The sequence below is a fragment of the Mixophyes fleayi genome, chromosome 7 (genome assembly GCF_038048845.1).
Source record: "Mixophyes fleayi isolate aMixFle1 chromosome 7, aMixFle1.hap1, whole genome shotgun sequence".
NCBI classification, from domain to species: Eukaryota; Metazoa; Chordata; class Amphibia; order Anura; family Limnodynastidae; genus Mixophyes; species Mixophyes fleayi.
In genome coordinates, this window is record NC_134408.1 from 36,730,167 (window position 1) to 36,751,948 (window position 21,782).

The following is a 21,782-nucleotide window of genomic DNA, read 5'->3' on the forward strand; positions in this document are numbered from 1 at the left end:
CCGCACACAGCTGGCTAGAGCGGCCGCAAGTTGACGTCCCTACATCCGGAAATCAAAAGACACTAAACAAATATAAGGACGCTAAAAATTAAATAATTCTCGTTATTATATAAAATTAAAACCTAAACAGTGATGGTACCATGAGCCATCCCCTTGTTTGTATAAAAACGGTAAAACCGTGACAGAGTATTAACTAAATGTGCCAACCACAACATGGCGGAACGGGCTCCATAGGCTCAGAAGGATCACACGGGTGGAGGTTGCCTAGGAGACCGCGACGCTTCCGGGACGCTGAACAGGGCACTTTTCCCACTAGGTGATTTCTTGGTAATCAAATCTAGTTATTTATTCACACACTATATTTCATTATTGTATATTGACTAATCATATCATGCAGCCTTGCCCCTGCATTTATTACCGCTATTACATATGTCATTTATATTAACAGTAATGTAGTTTAAGCGATTTGTAAACAGTATTTATTATTTTATGCTACTTCAGCATCTGATGATTAAGGTTTCTGAATATGGGAAAAATTAAGAAAAAAGATGTGAAAAAGGCAGAAAAGTTGACAGTGGAAATGTCTGAGGATACTAGCTCCAAGTTGTCCCCTGTATCTGTTGCCTCTACTGAAGAACCTAATTCTCCATCCATTACCACTGTTCCTAATATTGAGCCTGTGAAGCAGGAAGAGTCTTTTGTCCTGGTCCCCACCGAAGAGTCCTACGAGGAACCAGTTTTAACTCAGCTTATTGTTGAAAAGTAAGTGCAATTTCTATTAGATTTATATTGTTTCTGTTTTGAATAACAAGCAATAATACTATTTCATTCTGTAGTATTGTACAATATGTTCCTTATTATTACATAACATCATAATTGATCCACATTTGCAGGCACTGTCTGGGTAAAGTGTTCTGCCTTATAATAATGTTCTTTTGTTTTATTGAATATCAAGCATATATACAGTTCCATTTCCATTGTTTTGTGTGCCAAATCCATTTCAATTGTATTTAATCTTGCAAGGTTTGATAACCAAAATAAGGGCATAACGTTTATATATTAAGAATAGAATTATTCAAGTACATGCTTTATGTGCAACTATAGTTAAAGCAATACACTTTTTCTGTTTCTTTTTCAACCACAAACCACAAACTCTTTGTAGTTTTAAGCAAATAATTCCGCCACTTTGTATTCTCATATATTTCAACATTTCAAGTGTCCAAAAGAGGACATTTGTTCTAAAGAAGACACACTTTTTTATCATACATTCATAAGCACACAAACCTGAAAATATAGACAGTTTGGAAGGAAAAAGGGACAGGATAATTAGGTTCACAGGGTTGTGCCTCTAATGAGGCAGCTAAAGCAGCAAAAGTAGGAATTTTTACTTTCTTTTAATGGCAATGTTTTTCCCTGCAACCGTAGATTTTTAGTTTGCTGGCTGATCCAATACCACTTAAAATTAGAACATTTGTTTTTTAAAGTGTACAGTTTGTATAAGGAATGAGAATAGCCATATTTCAGTTTGTGCTTCAGGCAACCAAGGGGTATATTTACTAAACTGCGGGTTTGAAAAAGTGGAGGTGTTGCCTACGGCAACCAATCAGATGCTAGCTGTCATTTTGTAGAATGCACTAAATAAATGACAGCTAAAATCTGATTGGTTGCTATAGGCAACATCTCCACTTTTTCAAACCTGCAGTTTAGTAAATCTAGCCCCAAGTGTCTAACACACACCATTCCTTATCTATATACACATAGCAGCTGTATGATCTATATTCCTACATGTACAATGTACATTTATGTTTCCATGTTTACAACTTTTTGTCTTATTTTGTAGGTATGAAGGGGAATTGGTGAGCGACTTATATGAAGGGGAAGGCGTGGCTTATTACAAAGATGGAAATGTTTATAGAGTGAGTTTCTGTATGTATTATTGTTTATTTCATGTATTTTGCTTAGAAAAACCATGTATTCAATTCTTATTTTCCAGGGCATGTTTTCTGAGGGGTTTATGCATGGCAAAGGAACATACACTTGGACGGACGGGCTGACATATGAGGTAATATAGTGCTTTCTTTTTTATTTAAATTTAATTGTATGGAGAATATCTGCATGTCCTTCAAATGTTCCTTTTTTGGCCTACAGTCCCTAAGTCCCTATAAAGTCTTCCTATTTAGTCCGTATTCCACATCTTTATGGGTTCAGCATTTTACCAGCCCCAGATATGTGTTTCTATCTACCGAATTCAGATTAAAGATATTTTGTCTTTATTGTATGCTACATATTATACTACTATGTTTATATTTTAAGTGTACCATTTTGACCATCTGAACATTTAACAGCCTATTTTATTGTGAGAACTTTAGAATACATCATAAACAGCTTTGGTCTTTATATGTTGGCCAGTATAGCATAAGCATATAGGTACAGGAAGAAAAGAATACAAACATTATATAATGTCAGTGCAACCAGTTATATTAAAAAATATGTTTTTTAGGTACATTGTACTAGGATGTCAGAGTTTTATGCCTGTTGTAATAATTTATACATCAGTGTTGTCTGTATGTCCCAACTGCTAAACTGGGCATGCATAGAGACACATGTTTTCAATGACCTTGGCAGAAATCCATTGAATTTAATACATTTTAGCACATGATAAGCTCATATGCATTAATGCCCATCTAATGCATTCATATGTAGTTCAATGTTTTCATGGTATATTGAAAAACGTTACAGACCAGCATGAGCAGCACCTTTCTGCAAATGATTTTTATTCTGTTTGCTGTCTTCACCTCCTATGAGGTATACTTTTTGTGTGCTTTCATTTCTAAGTTATCCAATTGAAAGAAAAGACATACCACTAGAGTCACAGCTAACCTTGCTGCCTATATTGCTAAATCCATTTTAAAATCTCTGTAGAGGTACAGAACTTGCAGGTTACTTTGTCCCATCTTTCCCCTGTTCTTCCTGAATCATTACTTTATGTACATAGTATTCACAGTACAAGAGAATTTCCCAGTTGGTCTCCGTGGCAGTCAGAGAGCCAGGAAGCTAATGATTGAAAAGAGAACTTTGATTGGTCGGCTGCAGTTCCTCCCAATATAGACAGACTACTGACTATGTTCAGTGGTATTGTGCAGTCCAGCTCTCCATCAACATACTGTAGAGGCAATATGAAGCTGTTGAGTAGAGGTAGTGGAGGAACAGTTTTAGCAGTAACTGTCCCCTAGTAGAGGTCTGGTACATAGAATAAGGCACTACTAGGTTTTCCTATCCGATATTTGTTCTCAGCTTTTGGCATGTTGCCTACTATGATAGATGAGTAGATGGTAAATAGGAGTTACAAAACAAGTCACCCTGATGTGTGCTGTTCATTTCTATGTTATTCTTGTCTTCTTCCTCCAGGGAGATTTTTCCATGAACTGTCCAATGGGATTTGGTGTATATACATGGCTCAATGGCAGTCGCTATGAAGGACAGGTGCACAAGGCGCTCAGACACGGAACTGGCATGTACATGTCTAGCGATCATAAAGTTTCATATGTGGGAGAGTGGTACAAGGGCATAAGACATGGAAAGGTAAGGTGTAATTACATATTATTCATTAATAAAATGTTATTATTAATCTTGGTTAGTTTGGCAGGCTACATGGATGCTCTTGGTTATGATCCATGACTTATTGTTGCAGGGTACCATCTTCTACAATGCTGAAGGAACATCATGGTATGAAGGGGAATGGATACATAAAGACAAGGAGGGTTGGGGAGTGCAGCGGTAGGTAAAGTATGTTACTCTCATGTCCTCTTCCTGGAAATGTGTACATAGGACTTTGGTACACATATCACTTGCTTCTCTGCACATTTTAGGATTTCTATAACATACATACATATATATATATAATTTTAAATTAAGCCTAAAATGCTTAATTTTGTCTGGAAAAATATCCTTAATTACTGTAACTGTTTCAGGCCAGGATTCACGAGTGATTGATGCCCTGCATGTGCCAGTGGAGATTGCAGCATACATTAACGCTTGGTTACTTTGGTCAATGAAAGGCAGGTGCATGCAAACAGAAAAATTGACTCCTGTGCGCTCATACACCAGGGATCGGTTGGACAACTGATTTCTCAAAATCAACAGTCTCATGTCACACCCTATCTAGGGGGTGCCAATCCCTAAAAATTAAGCTAATAATCACTATGACATGAAAGGTGCGCCATAAGACAGATAATTAGGATAACCAGCGTGAATATTGCGGAGCACGTACTAATATGAATACAAAATCAATTTATTAAAACATCAATTGTCAAAAACTATAATCAATAAATTGCATAAATAATGTCAATAATGCCAATACATATTCTCAAAGAATTCTGATTGCAACCATGTGCATATCTAATTCGTTCAAAATATCCACAAAAAATTGTGTTATGATGAAAAATGTGAAAACTAGTTTCTTCAGAGTCACAATCTTTAATAGATACACCTGTATATATGAGCTACGCAATAGACACACTGGTTATTATCTTAATTATCAGCCTTATGGCACACCTTTCATGTTATTGTGATTATTAGGTGCATGCAGAGAAAAGACCACAGCTGCTCCCCAATCACATCTATGTTCCTCGCCTCCAATCAGTTGCTGACTTGCTCCTCAGAGTAAGATGAGTTTCCAGGTGATCTCTGTGGTAGGGGTAGCTCAGTAGCTGAATGAAGTTTCATGTATATTGTTGTTCCTATAAATATGCAGCACATAGGTTATGGATGAAATTCCCCACGATTACTACTTTTTAGCAAACTTCTGGAAAAGTCTATGGTCTTTCATGCAAAAAACCCCATGAACCTGGCCATTTAGCATGACTGGCCTATGAAACTCTATGGAGTAAATGTATCAAGCTGCGAGTTTCCGGCAGGTTTAAAACATGGAGATGTTGCCTATAGCAACCAATCAGATTCTACCTGTCATTTATTTAGTAGATTCTACAAAATGACAGCTAGTATCTGACTGGTTGCTATAGGCAACTTCTCCACTTTTTCAAACTCGCAGCTTGATACATTTACCCCCGTGAGTGAGTTAATATAATTAATTTCTCTTCAATTAAAAGCAACTTTTGTAGTTGTAGTTTTCTATATGTTTAATTTGTTTTGGCAGTTTTAAGTCTGGCAACATCTACGAGGGCCAATGGCAAAATAACAAGTTCCATGGAATGGGCAGGATGAAGTGGCTGTCTTCCAATGAAGAATACATGGGTCAATGGGAGCATGGCATACAGGTATCAGTGCACTTGTCCTTTGTACCATCTTCCTCATGTCAGTAGTACCTAACCATGCAAATATATAAATATTTGTATTTTTTACTGACAGCCTTAATGGAGCTAGGTGTAGTACTTGCAGAGGGGTGAATAATGCTACCGTTACCACTCCAACCTCCCGACCTGTTGCCTCATCATTTTCACAATGTGCTTCTCTCTGGGGTAGATATGTATTATCCAGTGATATCCTGTGTCCCTACCCAATATTCTGCTATGTGAGACTGTATGCTGCCGTGTGATGCTCAGTGGCACTAAGAATATACTGCTGTGTGACATCACAGAATATGCTGCTCCATAATACCATATACTACATGTGACAGCTCTGTCATAAGCAGTCTACAATAATCTAGCTAGGGATGTCTCATTAAGCTATTGTTAAAAAACTAAACCGATAACTGATATTATAATTTAACACATCCCATCTTCTTATATGCTGAGTACATTTGCATTATCTGTCCTCTCATGCCATAATGTCCTCCGAAAATTATACAAACAATACAAAAGACCATTTACTTAGTCAAAATTGTGTTTGTTTGTAGTGGTCAACGGGCAGCCTTATTGCTGTTTGACTGATATAAACAGAAGATGATTTTGTGAGGAGTTGGAAGGTAGTTAGTACAGAATTCTGGGCTGCTGTCCTTAGGGACAGTGGCTGCAGATTGGTTTGCTACAACATATGAAAGACAAAAGAAAAGTAATTTTGTGGCTTAGTCATTTAAAATGGGAGGATTCCTATGCTACAAGCTGACACTAGAGGAGGTCACAGGCCAGATGGTGAAACTAACAATAGACTAAGGGGCTGATGCAGAATGAGATGTACACCAGTTTGTGTAGTGTATCTTGTGTGCAGGGCCGGTGCTAGCCTCCATGGCGCCCTAGGCATTTTTACAAAATCGGCGCCCCAGCCCCCCCCCCCCCCCCCGCAACAATCGGCGCCCTCCTCCCTCCTCACCCCGTGTTTCCTTACCTCACCACCACCGCCTCTCTGCTCCGTCTCCTCCCCTCCACTGACTGACACTAGTGAGTGGAGGGGAGGAGACGGAGCAGAGAGGCGGCTGTGGTGAGCAATAGCCTCTTGCACCCTCCCCCGTGCATCTGAATGCTGTGCGGCGGCCGTGACAGGTATGGTCAGCGGTCGCCGCACAGTTTTAAAGTAATTTTCAGTCTGGAGGGCGCCCTCCAGAGCCCGGCGCCCTAGGCAAGTGCCTAACCTTACCTAATGGGAGCGCCGGGCCTGCTTGTGTGAAATATCTCTGTGTATGCCCAGAAAGTGGGCATGGGTGTGTGCATATGTGCCCATGCAGACTGGTGTGATTCTGGCACTTATGCCCCCCTGCACCTGGAGAGGCGGGATTGGACAGGGAAGGGGCGTGTAAACGCAGGCCGTGTACAGTGAAGGCATACAGACCTGCAGAAGCACACATATACGCCTGCTAGGCACATACCTCCCAACCATCCCGAATTCAGCGGGACAGTCCCGAATTTAGGGCTCTCACCTGCATTCCAGCCCGTTGAAATGTTTGTCCTGCGGGTGGGTATGTTGGGGGGAGGGAGATAGCTAATGGGCAGCCTAGCGCTACACCCCCACATTGTGACGTGATCATACCCCCAGTGTGACGTGGCCACGCCCCCTGTCCCGCTGCCGGGGACTATGTATGCAGGAGGCGGTTTTTTTGCACCTGTTGTAGGGCAGGTACAAATACTGATGATGAACCAAAGAGGTTTCTCTATAAATGGAGGAATGGAAATGTTTCCTTAACTTGTCTGTAGGCTTGTCCTTGTTCTACTCCGTATTCTGTAATGTTATACCACCGTGTTTTCTACCTCTTCCACCTCGTATTATGTTATTTAGTCACTTTTTTTAGACTCCACTTTGGGCCTTATTTACAGTTTGACGCATTTGCGCACTGAATGTATGCGGAAATAAAAGCGTAATAATAATCCTAATATGTGTCCAACTCATAGACAATAGTACTGTATACAGGCGTATGTCAGTCATACAAGCGTGTATACAGATGCCTAACAATAGCATAGAAATGCGACTTGACAGTATTAGTAGCAAATACGCAAGTTGCATTACCCTGTTCACTCACAATATAAAGTAATGAAGTACCATATACAGTAAGTGAATTTTCTATGTAAAATGTAATTATATACAAACACCACCACATCCCTAATTTACTCTTTTATAAATACAATGGGAATCTTCTTTACTGCAGTAGTCCAAATGGAAATGACAGATAAGTAATGCAAATAGACGGCCGTGACTTGATATAATACAGCCGCAGCACTAATGAATGAAGTAGCTGAGGGGTCAGTGTGTGAACAGCCAATCAGAAACAGCTAGTTAGTGCTGCTAATGGTCATCACCATCACGTATCTTTGCATCAGTCCTCCAGTGCCTGTAGGAGATACAGCTCCAGGAATACGGGGAAGCAAGTATACGAGATGCAGAAATCTAGATACAAATTTTTGGTGCGCATGTTATGCAAAAAAATTGTTGCATGTCCAATTCTAAATGAGGCTCTTTATTTAGTTATTTATTTATGTCTGTGTTTCCAATTGAATCAGCACTCCACATTAAAAAAGAGAGTTCAAGACAGTTTATTAAATTGACTATTTTCTTAAGAAAACTCAAAAGAGAAATTAATTTTTTTAAGGAATATAAAAGGGCATTTTTACATCCTAAATTAGTTTCCTTAAAATATGTTAGATATGGTATAGTAGAATTTTTTGCATCTTTTATTCTGAAAATGATTCAAACTTTTTCTCTATAGCAGAGGTGTAAATGGGGTGGTATACAGTGGTATGTGCTACCACCACTTCTCCTACTACTGTCATTGTAAAACTTTCTAATTACATTCACTTACACTTTCCATACCGGCATTTCTAGATCTCCGTACCGCCCCTTCTGAATTTCCATTTCGACCACTGCTCTATAGAAAATGTCACAAAACAGGTTAGAGCTCAAAATTAGTAAATCCTAATAATGGTGTATTACCATAATGACTTGATAGCAAGATGCCGCCAAATATTTAAAGCCACAAGAGCAAAATACCCCCATAAAACCCAGTAATAGTACCATTCATATCCAGTGGAACATAACAGATGAGTACAACACTAGAGTCTATACTGTATAATGCATTCTAAAACTGTCTCCTCTCAAACAGAATGGTCTTGGGACTCACACTTGGTTCCTAAAGAGAGTGCCTGGTTCACAATACTCTTTAAGAAATGAATATGTTGGGAACTTTGTAGATGGTGTGCGCCACGGACAAGGCCGGTATTACTATGCTAACGGAGCAATGTATGACGGAGAGTGGAAAAACAACAAAAAGCATGGGATGGTAAGTGATGTCGTCGTAACATTACATATTCCATTTTTAGAATGGTTTCTGCAATTGTTGACTTATGATTGGAAGAAAGAGTAGCTGGCATGGTCACGTGACCATCGGCGTCAGCAAGGTGCTGGGACTACTATAAACCATGCTGGAGACTAGTGATGGTTATAATTTACTTCTGTGCTTTCTAGCCATGTATTTTTTATCATCAACCAGAGTCATTTATTTTCGATGTCCTGTGCTATAACCCAAAGCCACTCTCAGAATATAAAAGTATCCAGCGGCGATAGCACAGCAGAAATTTGACATAAGTCAGGGCAGCTAAATTAAAGAGATCAGCCTGAAAGCTTGTGCATGTAAGAAATGTAATCCTAAAAATATTTGACTTGACAAGCCCTGGGCTGCCTTCGCATACCAGAGCATATAGTACAGGCCTGGGGTTAAATGTATCAAGCTGCGGATTTGAAATAGTGGAGATGTTGCCTATACCAACCAATCAGATTCTAGTTATCATTCATTAAGTACATTCTACAAAATGACAGTTAGAATCTGATTGGTTGCTATAGGCAACGTCTCCACTTTTTCAAACCCGCAGTTTAGTAAATATACCCCTATATGTCTTTGTTCCAGGATGTAAAGCTTCATTAGAGCTTTAATACAGTACTCTCATTTGGTACATTTGTACTCAGGAGAACAGACCAATATAATTTTAGGGGTTTTATGAGGGATCAGAGGCACTGGTGCAATAATTAGCCACAGGAGGCTAATAATTATCTATATTTGCGCAAGTGCCCCTACATGCCAGGATACGGAGCTGACTGACAGAGCATCCCGGCCGTAGCCCTGCTGACGGCTGAGACAAATTGGAAGTGAAGTCATGGCGACGGCCGGGGCGTGACCTGAATGTAAACAACAAACCATGGTCGTTTGGGGCTCAGCTCGTAACACTAATAGGTTAGAAACTGATGCAGCGCCATTTAAACGCCACTTTCCACCTGTTGTCAACGCTTGGACTAGAATTATTGCAGCACTGGTGGTATGAGTTCTCCTGAACTTTTAGGGACCCTGTGTTGGAACCACCACTGGTTTGTTCCAGACATAGTTACCCTATAAATCTATAAATACCATTCAGTGTGGCAGTACGGTGTCTCAGTGGTTAGCACTTCTGTCTCACAGCACTGGGGTCATGAGTTAGATTCTCGAACAAGGCCTTGTCTGTCTGGCGTTTGTATGTTCTCTCTGTGTTTCGTGAATTTCCTCTGGGTGCTTCTGCCTACTCACACACTCCAAAAACATACAAGTAGGTTAATTGGCTGCTGACAAAATTAACCTTAGTCTGTGTGTCTGTCTCTGTTAGGGAATTTAGACTATAAGTTCCAATGGCGCAGTTACACTATCCCACACTTATGGCAGCAGGCTGCCTCCCACACTGTGTTTCTACCTGTGGTCTTAACTACCTGACATACATGGGGAAAGCGCTCAGAGATTGGCGTAAGAAGCTCTGGTCTAATAGGACCCAAATATCTTTGCATTTTGTGTATTTTTGTATATTCTTTAGATATATTTTTAATCAATGTACTGTATATTTACCTTTTAATACAGTGTTTACATGCTATGGATTTTGTTGATTTTTAGGGCAAGTTTATTTTTAAGAATGGAAAGATTTATATTGGTGAATTTGTGGAAGATCAGATTGCCGAATATCCAGATTTTAAATATGACAGAGTGAATACCCCAGATCTGAGTGGAATACGTACCCAGAGCCCAGCTTGGGGAGGTGAGCAGCGGGAGTGGAAGTACAGCAGACAGATACATTTATCAAATAACAGTGTTACTATGTGTGCTAGTCTAAGTAAATATCTGTGTGTGTTGATATATTTCTTCTAGAGGCTGTTTATCATCCTCCCCACACACCGTCGGTGCTACCAGTAGGCGACCCTAGGCGGTTGTCTAGGGCATCAGTGGTGAGGGGGTGCCTAAAACACTGAATGAGTCACATAATGTCGCTCATCCAGTGATTTTAATGCCCCTGTGGAACTCCCAGACAGGGCACAGGCTGCTGGTATAGGGGAGAAGCCACCAGCAGCTTCTTTCATGTGTTGCTCTCTAGGTGCTATTGGATATATAATTATATTATATGTGTTCATTTGGCAGAAAACCTCAGGGCCTCCACATTTAATTCCGGTATTCCAAGCTTATCGGGGTCCTATATCGAGCTGGATATATCCTCACTATTGAACATGTTTCCAGAGAATGACCGTTTGGAACAACTGAAACAGGTAGGAATATATATATCTATCTATCTATCTATCTATCTATATATATATATATATATATATATATATATATATATATATATATATATATATAATATGTGTCACTTGTTTTGTTAAATATGCATTCTGAATTGGTAGATATACAGTATAAAGGGACTAAAGGTAAATATCTTAATATATATGTCATTCCCAGCTCATCATATTCTATGGCTGTGGACAAGTTGGGTTACCCGTAACAGGTGTAGATGGCGCTCAGTAGCAGAGTACTGGAAAAAGATTGAATATAGCAAAGATCAAGAAAACTTCAAAAGAGATGTCTGATTTTGTCTCCTGCTCTAGCTTCCACTATACATAGTAATTTGACAGGGGTCCTTCCACTGGTTGTGGTGATGCATCCTACCAGGTCACCAGTTGTATTTTACACTGACTCTAAACCATAAATCTATTTCTTTCTAAATCCAGAGCCAAGTTAAAGGTTACTTAATACATGAGTTTGTTGTTTTTTTTGTTGCCTATTTCCAATAGCATATAACTCTCTAATAATGATAAATAAAAAACAAAATCAGCCACCTTGGAGGGCATCCAATCTTTAGTTATCAATAATCCATAAATCAATTAATTGATATTGTAGCACACTGAACTGAGGTCTAAGCACATTGGGATTAGGATCTCCACAGCATCATCATCAGCTATTTATATAGCGCCACTAATTCCGCAGCGCTGTACAGAGAACTCATTCACATCAGTCCCTGCCCCATTGGAGCTTACAGTCTAAATTCCCTAACACACAGACTGAGAGACTCTGAGAGACTAAGGTCAATTTAATAACAGCCAATTAACCTACCAGTATGTTTTTGGAGTGTGGGAGAAAAAACCAGAGTACCTGGAGGAATCCCATGCACCACACGGGGAGAACATACAAACTCCTCACAGATAAGGCCATGGTCTGGAATAAAACTCATGACCCCAGTGCTAGTGACAAGCACCACCCTTTTATTGGAGTGATTTTGATTGGTATTTTTCTTAAAGCTGCACTACCACCTACTGTAAAATGCTAACAACATGCTCCTTCCCCCTAGTTACGTTTCCCAGTGGCTCTGCCGCCTCTATAATACCGCACCAACAAACCAATACAGTTCACCAGTGTAAAATGGCGGCTGAGGGGGTCATTCGCACAGGACCATTCACAGGCTGCAATCTCTATCTCCCTCTCCCTTTCAGGCTGTGAGAGGAACAGAGGCACCACACGGCTACGCCTAGGAGGTGGAGGACAGTAGTTACATTTTTAAGTAGCAGCGCAGCTTTAAGAAAGCTTTGTCAGAAAAGCTCTTTATTTAGTTCAACAGCATAAATATGTAAAATATAAAGTTGCTCTTCCCATGAATCTGTAGGAAATTATAGACTTGCTTTTGAACCCTTGTTTTATAAATAATCATACAGCAGCATATGTGTATAAATATATTCAGTTGTTCTGCAAATGCTGAGCACAAGTAAGTGATATGTTTTCAAAGTTGTTAAAACACGTAAATTATATTTAAACATGGATTAGTATTTTTCACTGTTTTCACTCACTGCTCTGGACAGGACTGGAAGCAAAGTTATTCAAATTCATCTTCAAATTATATTAAAGTGTTACTGTTGCATATTACCATAGAGAGAATGTGGGTACCATTGTAAATTGAGGAAAATTAGAATACTGTATACCACAATACCAGCATAAAGGCAATGGGCGATTAAGGATTATTTCACTATATGTGATATCTAGGTAGAATACTGTGTCCTTCGGAACCTCACAATGTTACGGAGAACATACAAGTTATACAGCAGCCTGGGGGACGAGAATTGTTTTGATAATGCCTTTCTGATGACAAAACTACAATTTTGGAGATTTCTAAAAGACTGCAAGTTCCATCACTATAAACTAACACTTTCTGAAATGGATCGCATTCTGACTGGTGAGTAAGGCAGCCATTTTGTCTGTTGGCTTTCTTTGTAGCCTAACAAGTAAAAATCTTCTTCCTCCTGATGAAGTGGAGAGTATGTGAGAGTAGTGTTTATATTAAGAGGGTATTCATTAATATTTGCCCATATTTTGCTCACAAAAACTAGATTAGGAATAGTAAACTAATATTTCTGGTATAACGCAATTTATAAAGTATTACTTATTCAAAGTACAATGTGGGACACTTATAAAAAGTGGTCCAAAGGTGATGTTGTCCATGGCAACCAATCAGGTACTAACTGTATTTTCTCCTTCATCCTATAGGGGTGTATTTTTTGTAATGCAGTTTACAAAATATAAGCAAACATCTCACTGGTTGATCTAGACAACAGCACCCTTTTACTTTGCACCACTTTATTATATAATTACTATTTTGTAGAACTATAATTTTTCAGTAAAATACACGTTTTTCCAGGTCTGAGGGAGGATTTAAAGTAACAGGGAAAAGTTTAGTGTGAGTGGGCAGTAAGCTTGGTTAATGGTGGAATTCTATGAACATCACCAAAGAAGGTGGTGGATGCGTTTCCACTGGTGACATCTTGTAGAAGTGGAAGAAGGTTGTACATGTCTATCATTGACACAAATGTGTTATCACAAGCCCAGTGTAATTAGTTGTGTCTAAAGGGAGAGAGATTGTGATCTCACCCTGGAAAGCACAAAACTCAATCTAATTGCAGGGTACTTACCAGGGCTGCCACAGACTGATGTGAATCACTCCAAGCCCCTTGTCTACAGTGTGTCTAATATCATGTCTTATTTTCTCATTCTTTGGAGTTCTGTTACATTTCCATGCCTGTATTTTCACATGCTAATGGTTTTGCTTGTATACTGATAATAGAAATGTTGTTTATATATATACTATATTTTCAGCAGATGATGCAGATCCTGAGGAGGTGCACTCTCCATTCGCTACAATGCTGCTTCGAACATTTTTGACAAATATAATCTCTTTGGCGTATCACATCACTCATAAAGAGAACCCGTAAGTTCATTCTTTTTGTCCCATACAAGATACAAGCAGCCTCTTCTGGGACACCCAGGCCTAGGGCAGCTGAGAAGGAGGCTGGCTTGTCCCATTCTTACATATGTTATATGTATCTCTTGCTCTGCTGGAGGCAAAGGGTGTGTTAGGGCCCACAAGCCTGCCAGCATCAACAGCCATGAGGACAGGGGTGATATTCAGGTAGGAGGTCATGCCTGGCAAGTTTCCAAAAAAATACCCTAAACCAGTGGTTCCCAAACTTTTTCAGTTTGAGGCACCCTTAGGGTCACCACAATTTTTCCAAGGCACCCCTAAGCCATAATAATTACCGGGTAGTCCCGTTTTTTAAGTAGTTGGGTCAAAATAGCGTAAGATGTATTTAGGCCCCATTCACCATCACATTGTGCCCCTTCATCATATCACTGCCCCCTTCACCATATCATACTGTATCCCCTTCATCAATGCACTGTGTCCCCCTTCGCCATCTCACACTCTGTGTCTCCCTTCGCCATCTCACACTCTGTGTCTCCCATCGCCATCTCACACTCTGTGTCCCCCTTCGCCATCTCACACTCTGTGTCTCACTTCGCCATCTCACACTCTGTGTCCCCCTTCGCCATCTCACACTCTGCCCCCTCTTCATCAGCTCTCACTCTGTCCCCCCCCTTCAGCATCTCACTCTGTCTCCCCCTTGAGCATCTCACTCTGTCCCCCTCCTTCAGCATTTCACTCTGTCCCCCCTTGAGCATCTCTCTCTGTCCCCCCCTTCAGCATCTCACACTCTGTCCCCCTTCACTCTCCATTTTCTGCTGTCTTCTTCCCTGATGTCCTCTCTGCTGGTCCTCACTGACACTGTCGGACGTGATGACGTCACGCCCTGGCAGTCAGTGAGAACAGTGAGGAGGAGGATCCGGCGCTGAATTGGTAAGTTCTTTTTTTTTTTTGTTTTCTTTTCTTCTTCTTTTGCAAGGGCGGCCGCGGCACCCCTGTGACAACGCTGCGGCACCCCAGGGAGCCGCGGCGCACACTTTGGGAACCGCTGCCCTAAACTCTTTAAACTGACATTTCACAGGTAATTACTTGTGAACAGACCCAGTATTATTAATATCTGCCAAAATGGTCTCAGAGCCTGGGGGACACCCCTCGTGTTTACTCACTAGTGATATTTCACCATTTATTTTGTGTCAGCTGGAAGTTTTGTTTACGAGATTTCTGTTTAATGCTCTCCTGCTATTGTAAATTCTACGGGAGATTCAATTGCCGTCAATGTGGCGCACGGATATCGTGACACGAACATTGCGGCAATTATTGTAGAAATCTCTACTCATCTTCCCTCGCACCTCTATGGGGTGCGAGTATAAATGTACCAATTCTATTACATTTTATATATTCCTATTAAACAGTGTTGGATTTATGCTCTGTACAAAAGAAAAACAGATGCTGATCTGCACCCAGAAGCCACAACAAGGGAGGAGGTTCTGAGCAGCTGGTGCAATGCTGGCAGCTCTGTAAGGGTATGAGGCTGAATGTTATCTTGTTTAATACTGCATATTGGAATGACCGCTAACAGGAGGTGCTCTGTATTCATTATAAGGGTTTGTTTCATTGTGAGCTGTAAGAGTGTTCCTAATGCTGAATACTGAAGTGTTTATGGTAATGTGCAACAATTCTGATTTTAAATATAGTTGCTAATCATGTGCATAAATTTTATCTACAGTAAATGACCGCTCTAGTAATATTATTCCTATTGTGGCAAAATGAGCAGTTTTCCACAGGCAGTTAAGGGAGAGACTAATAAGTTATCTGGCAGTCTGCAGACAGGGCTATTTCTGCACACAGAGCATGGGATCACAGGTGGAGCACATGGGTGTGATTAATTCAGGGTTCAGCTAGTTAGTGCTGGGGAGGAAGCTTAAATAGCTGGACCTGTCTTGTGGGCGGGGCAACTGACGCTAGCCAGTGACCGTTGGCTAGTGAGGGGAGTGTGTGTCTAGCTAGCAGTAGAGTCGCATGAAACTTTAAATACTTTGGTTTGTTTGTGTGAATTGCTGGAACTACAAGAGTTGCTGTCTGTACCATCCTGACACTCCTGAATAAATCTGCAGCAAAGTGGTTCAGCAAACCTGTGTCCGCATCATTCGTTTGGCGTGATTTTCACACTATTTTATACATACTATACATTTTACCGAACACAATATTTTCATTTTGCAGAGAGAAAAAGTTTTCCATTGTTGACTGCTTTTCCAACATTATGGCACAAAATATATCCCCCCATGCAAGTCACATTAAAGGTCTGTGTGTGGTCCCCGTCCTTGTCCTGTAGGTTTGACTTATAAGAATTGCATCTGTCTGGTTCTATTCTGATTATTTTTTGTTATAGGGTTTTTATTTGGTGATGTGCAGAAGACGGAACATGCAATGTCCTACATTGATAAGTCCTGGGATGTCTACAAAACCCACTGCTGGAAACACTCTTCCCCTCCTTATGAGCCTACCATGACAATGAGGCATTTTATCTGGATGATGAAGGTGATTATAAAATAAATGTATCCTGTGCTATCTTTGGTCTAAGCAGGACGGGGGAGAGGGGTGCTATAGAGTTTCTTAAAAAGAACCAATGTCCATTACTCATCGCTTTGACGGTTTTGCTAGCCTGCTGTACATATGGCAGCTGAAGTCTTTTAGTGTTACAAGCTGTTCTTACTGAATCGGTCAGGGGGATTGGTTTCTGTACAAACAGCAGAAAGCATTAAGACTGTACAAGATGTTAGGAGGTCATAGAGCACAGATCATATACAGGAATGAACCAGTAGGATGCCAAACACACATATACATATATAGCTGAACCCTATAAAGCTATTAAATGTAAACACATACTGCAATGTGTATTAGCCTAGGATAGCAATACAAATGTCAGCCTAGGATAGCAATACAAATGTCAGCCTTGGGTAGCAATACAAATGCATTACTACTTGTTGGCTTAAATAAAAGGTTATGAACTATACGGTTTTCTGCTGTTTAAAATAAGGATGCTTTAATTCCAGAGAGATGTGTTATAAACAAAAAAAATACAAAGCTATTTAAGTGTACCTGTCCCTTACACACTGTGGAGGCAGCCATTTTGTGAGCTGAACCAATTTTCAGCCTACCAATTAACTAGGAACGAGTGACATCCACTGGCGGATCCAGAGTGGGGGATCGGGGGCATTAAATTGCATCTGAGAGGTCCGATCATCGGGTTAAAGGAGGGTGGGCCAACCAGGGCCAACCAATCAGAGTGAAGGGGGGGCGTGTCAATGCAGCCACCCCCCCCCCCCTAAAGAATAAGTCTAGGGCTGCCCCTGGTGACATCACAGAGACATAGGGCACATTGTGCTAGGTGACCAGTACACTCTAACCTGTAAGCATTTTCTTTGAGGGAATGTGACGCCATCTTGAAGCTTGTAGATGCCAGTGCTAGTATTGTGGATGGTGGTGTTGTTGTCTATGGAGAGATTTGATTCCCCAGACACCAGTGGGAATAGACAATATGCAGGCACTGCACTTCATAACAATATTATTTCATTTACAATTGTTATCACTAACAACATTACTCTTGTTTCAACTACTTGGTCGTTATACAGGACTATATGAGTACTTGATCATATAGGATTATTTACTTATTCAAAGCCGCTGGTAAGTCCCCTTTGCCCAGCAGTAACACAGAGCTGGACATGACAATGGCTGCACAGGTGACTGTTAATAGACCCTTTAGCCAGAACCAAATAGAGTTTATTTTGACTTACTAAACTGTGCTGGAATGACAGCTAGACACTGGGTTTTATTGAATAGCATCACTCAATGGTGCAGATATATATTAAAAAGATGGCAACCAGTCGTCAGCTAGCTGTTATCTATTTAGTGCAGATTAAACATTGGAAGTAGATGCCTGTTTGGTTGCTATGGTTTTAGTGTAGATTTGCCCCATGGAGTAAAGTTAGTAAAGAAAAAACCTTCCTCGATGCTTGCCAGAGGTTACATCATTTTTGACATAGCTACCTGTGCCACAGTTTTTATTACCATCCCCCGTGTATCTTGTTGTGAACGTTAACCACAGTCAATGAAATATTACCAAAGTAGGTTCCGAGTGGTATAATAAAAGCATTATCAAAATTGCTGTCATTGTCTGTGTTCCATACACAGGATTTAAAAATCATAAATAATGAGCTCAGTGTCACGAAGATTGTGGACATTTTAGCGGATGACGACCCATGTGTACGGGATGGGAATGAAATCAGTCTCGAGCTAGAGGTGAGTCGTTCTGTGTAGAATATTATATGGTTATTGTGGGTCTTTTCTGCAACTTAATTTAAAACTTATAGTTGGGTGTATCCTGTGAAAGATTAAGTTTGTTCTTAGGCCCTGGGCAGTAGACAAGACATGGGCTTCACATCCTCATAATTATAATAGGATTCAGGGCTCCACAGTAGCGCTGCACACACGTGTTGTGATATCGCCAGTGATATAGGGTAATCAGCCCAATATCCTAACATGTATGGCCCTGTGGGTATCTCATACTTGCCAACTTTTCCTCGTTGGCTTCAGGGAGATCCCGGGGGAGGTGGGCGTGCAGGGGCGGGGCTTGACGAATCACATCATTTTGGCCCGCCCGCTAAACGATTGTCACAAATTTGGCCAATTACAGCAGGGAGTGGGGCTAAGATGACGCAAAATTTGTGTCATTAATCCCCCACTTATCTATTGCTGGGGCCAGAACCAGGAGGTTGTCCTGCTCTCCCGGAAGGTCTCCCAGAAATGCGGGATTCTTCCGGACATTCCAGGAGAGTAGGCAACTATGCGTTAAAGAAAAGCCGCTAATGAATCTCTAGACTGAAGTGTTTTTTACATTTCTTTCTCCATTACTGAAGTCATGTTGTCTTACCTGTCAGTCTTTGATTAAATCTTGGTCTCCATGAAAATGGCCACCTCCATAGGCATCAATACATGGACATAGGACACAATTTCTGAACTGTGTCATCATGCCACAGATGGTGAAGCCAACCACGTCTTGTACTGGCTCAGCATCAGGGAGAATCCAGACTCTTCAGGGAGTGAGGGAGATCACCCCTATTTCAGGGAGTCTCCCTGACAGTCAGGGAGAGTTGGCAAGTATGGGTTATCTGTTGCAAATAGCCAGCTTAACTCTCGATTGTATAACATCATTCTAACATATACAGTGGCTTATAGATGAGCTATGAAACGAGACAGCCAATGAACTTTAACGAAAGCAGGGTGAAAGGTCAGTCACAGATCCTGCATTCAGGAGATCCTGCTGAATATCACCCTGTTCACTCTCACCAAGATATTATAAATATAGTATTATATAGAAAGAAGATGCCTAGGACACATATAGGGAATTACATAGAGAGAAAGAGAGACAGAGTAAAACACACAGGACAGAGACCAGGGCACAGAGAGACAGAAGAAACATTCAGAGCACATAAGCAGTATACACATGCAGACAGGGAAAAGATCAATCAACGATCAAGCAGGGAAACCACTGTATTCAAATCCAAGCGAATCTCAACATGTGTTGGGTGTAAGTACACTCAGCCTAACAGCCTGCAGTATCCGCACAGGTGTATGTGCAATATAAGGTTACATCAGAATGCATACAACAAAAAGTTGATATTATTAAATAAATGATCAATTCCCAGCACTATAATCGTTAATAAAAATATGGTCTGTAAATATATATATATTTATATATTTATATATATATATATATATATTTATATATATATATATATATATATATATATATATATATATATATATATATATATATATATATATATACACACAAGTAAACCCGTGCATGATACTCATGCATTCTAGTCAAATCAAGCTACTTAAGGTGTTAAAAAGGTTCTTGTCATGCATTTGGGCCATAGCCCAGGCCTCAACCACCAACCACTCCCCACTGTCACCCCCGGCAACCACCAACCACTCCCCACTGTCACCCCCGGCAACCACCAACCACTCCCAACTGTCACTTCTCCTTCAAGAAATATATATATTTTTTTTTTTAAATCTTTATAAACACTTTTAACAATGAACAAATTAAATTAACAAATTAAAAACATCTTAGTATACCAAATTTTAGCCCTTTCTGAATTTTTTTTCCCACACACAACAAGAATTTAGTAGGTCAGTGTATAACTCTGCCCAGCAGGTGGCGCTGCAGCTCGGTTTTATTTTTTCCACACACACACAGACAGACTAACACACGCCACTAGACATTTATATAATATATATATATATATATATATATATATATATATATATATATATATATATATATTTTACATTAAATTCATAAATCAAGATGTTCTTAATGCATACTGTACATAGAAGGCATTTTTGTAGTCTGTCTTACTTGTATACACATGTTCTTTGCTAGCTAGTGGCAGGCATATGTCTAGTTTTCAAAACTAAGACTATATCGTGACAGTCATCACTATCAGTAGGTACTTAAACCTGCCCTGCAGCTAGTGCAAATGATATGGCTGAAAATAAGCATACTTATGACAAACCCAAGACTTGAATCGGCTGCATCTGCACCGGAAAAACACCATCGGCATGCCCTTACTGTACATTGTGTATGTTAGTCAACCTCTTCCCTCCCCCATTCCGTCTCTCAAGTCGTAGGCTGTTGTAAGTGTCATTTGCGTTTGAACATAAATTGCATGCGATAATATTTTGAGAGTCTGCCAGACATTCCTGGAGAGTAGGCAAGTACGCAGGAGCTACAAACGTTGGGAGAAATGTAATAGTGACACCAAAAAAACTCAGATAAGGACAGACAGGTGGAAGAGACAAACCCTGAAATTTAAAATTGATTTACATTTTTACACTGAAATTTAAAGTTGATCTAGGACATGTCCTACCCCAGCTATAAATCTGTCCACACATTTTAAATTTACCTTCCTCTCCAATGCAACATGGTTTTTCCCAGGTGCAAAGCTACTCCTTTTTTTGCTTTGCTCTCCTTAATGACTCAGGCCCCCAGAGTAGACAGAAAGGGCAGGTAGGGACAGACAGAGTGCACACAGAGAGTAATAGACAGAAAAGACACCCAGCTTACACAGATATTGTTTGACTCTAGTTTGTAGGAACATTTTTCACACAGCTTATTTGGAAATGTTTATGATACTTATCCATTTCTCCAGATCTAACAACTTTTTTACCATTTAATTCTCCTAACCTTAATTTCTTATTTTTCCCCAGATCACATTTCTTGAGTTCTTTGAGGCACTCTTTGGCTGTGCCACCGAGTATGTTACAGATGAGCTATTAAACGAGATAGCCAATGAACTTCAAGGAGAGCAGAGTGACCAACCAGTCACAAACTCCCCAGCAGATCCTGCTGAACCCCGGCCAGATCCTTCCCACCCGGTTAGAACAATTCAATGTGCATTCTGTGCAGCATGTTCACGCATTGCTTGTGTAATCCCATCCAGGCTGCTCTATTTTTATTGCTATTTCTCATAAGGCACGTAACTGTCTTTGCTCGTATACAGATTACATATATATGACAAGGAATATGTACATTATATAGTGTCCTCCTTTCTTTTGGATTCTTGTTCACAATAGCAGCTGAGCTATATGGAGATATTTTTCTTTTCTTTTTGTTTACTTGTAGCACAAGTCTGATTATGAGACAGAAGAGAAGGACCTGATAAATTCTTTGAAGGCAAATGGAAATTGCAGCCCGCCTGTCCCATTCCATTCCACAAGTGAGTAAAGTGTCAGCATTCATGAGTATATAGAGAAAGTGAGCACCAGATGTTCTACATTCATCTTCTCCACTGTACAATTTAAGGA

General features: G+C 40.2%; 1 protein-coding gene across 4 annotated transcripts in view; it reads left to right on the top strand.

Moving 5' to 3' along the window:
• RSPH10B (radial spoke head 10 homolog B) overlaps window positions 1–21,782 on the top strand; it is an 804,204-nt gene that overhangs the window by 772,349 nt on the left and 10,073 nt on the right. The window contains exons 1-17 of one of the 4 annotated variants that reach the window (XM_075179662.1): window positions 14–327; window positions 502–762; window positions 1,841–1,916; window positions 1,994–2,062; window positions 3,409–3,582; window positions 3,692–3,777; window positions 5,156–5,276; window positions 8,486–8,662; window positions 10,292–10,433; window positions 10,811–10,935; window positions 12,698–12,887; window positions 13,805–13,916; window positions 16,128–16,207; window positions 16,297–16,445; window positions 18,099–18,206; window positions 21,186–21,353; window positions 21,601–21,694. In XM_075179662.1, the coding sequence (XP_075035763.1) occupies window positions 527–762; window positions 1,841–1,916; window positions 1,994–2,062; window positions 3,409–3,582; window positions 3,692–3,777; window positions 5,156–5,276; window positions 8,486–8,662; window positions 10,292–10,433; window positions 10,811–10,935; window positions 12,698–12,887; window positions 13,805–13,916; window positions 16,128–16,207; window positions 16,297–16,445; window positions 18,099–18,206; window positions 21,186–21,353; window positions 21,601–21,694 (2,107 nt within the window). In that variant the 5' untranslated portion in view covers window positions 14–327; window positions 502–526. Of the gene's footprint in view, window positions 1–13; window positions 328–501; window positions 763–1,840; window positions 1,917–1,993; window positions 2,063–3,408; window positions 3,583–3,691; window positions 3,778–5,155; window positions 5,277–8,485; window positions 8,663–10,291; window positions 10,434–10,810; window positions 10,936–12,697; window positions 12,888–13,804; window positions 13,917–16,127; window positions 16,208–16,296; window positions 16,446–18,098; window positions 18,207–21,185; window positions 21,354–21,600; window positions 21,695–21,782 lie in introns of those variants that run through there. The other 3 variants (XM_075179665.1, XM_075179664.1, XM_075179663.1) reach the window with 3 other exon arrangements.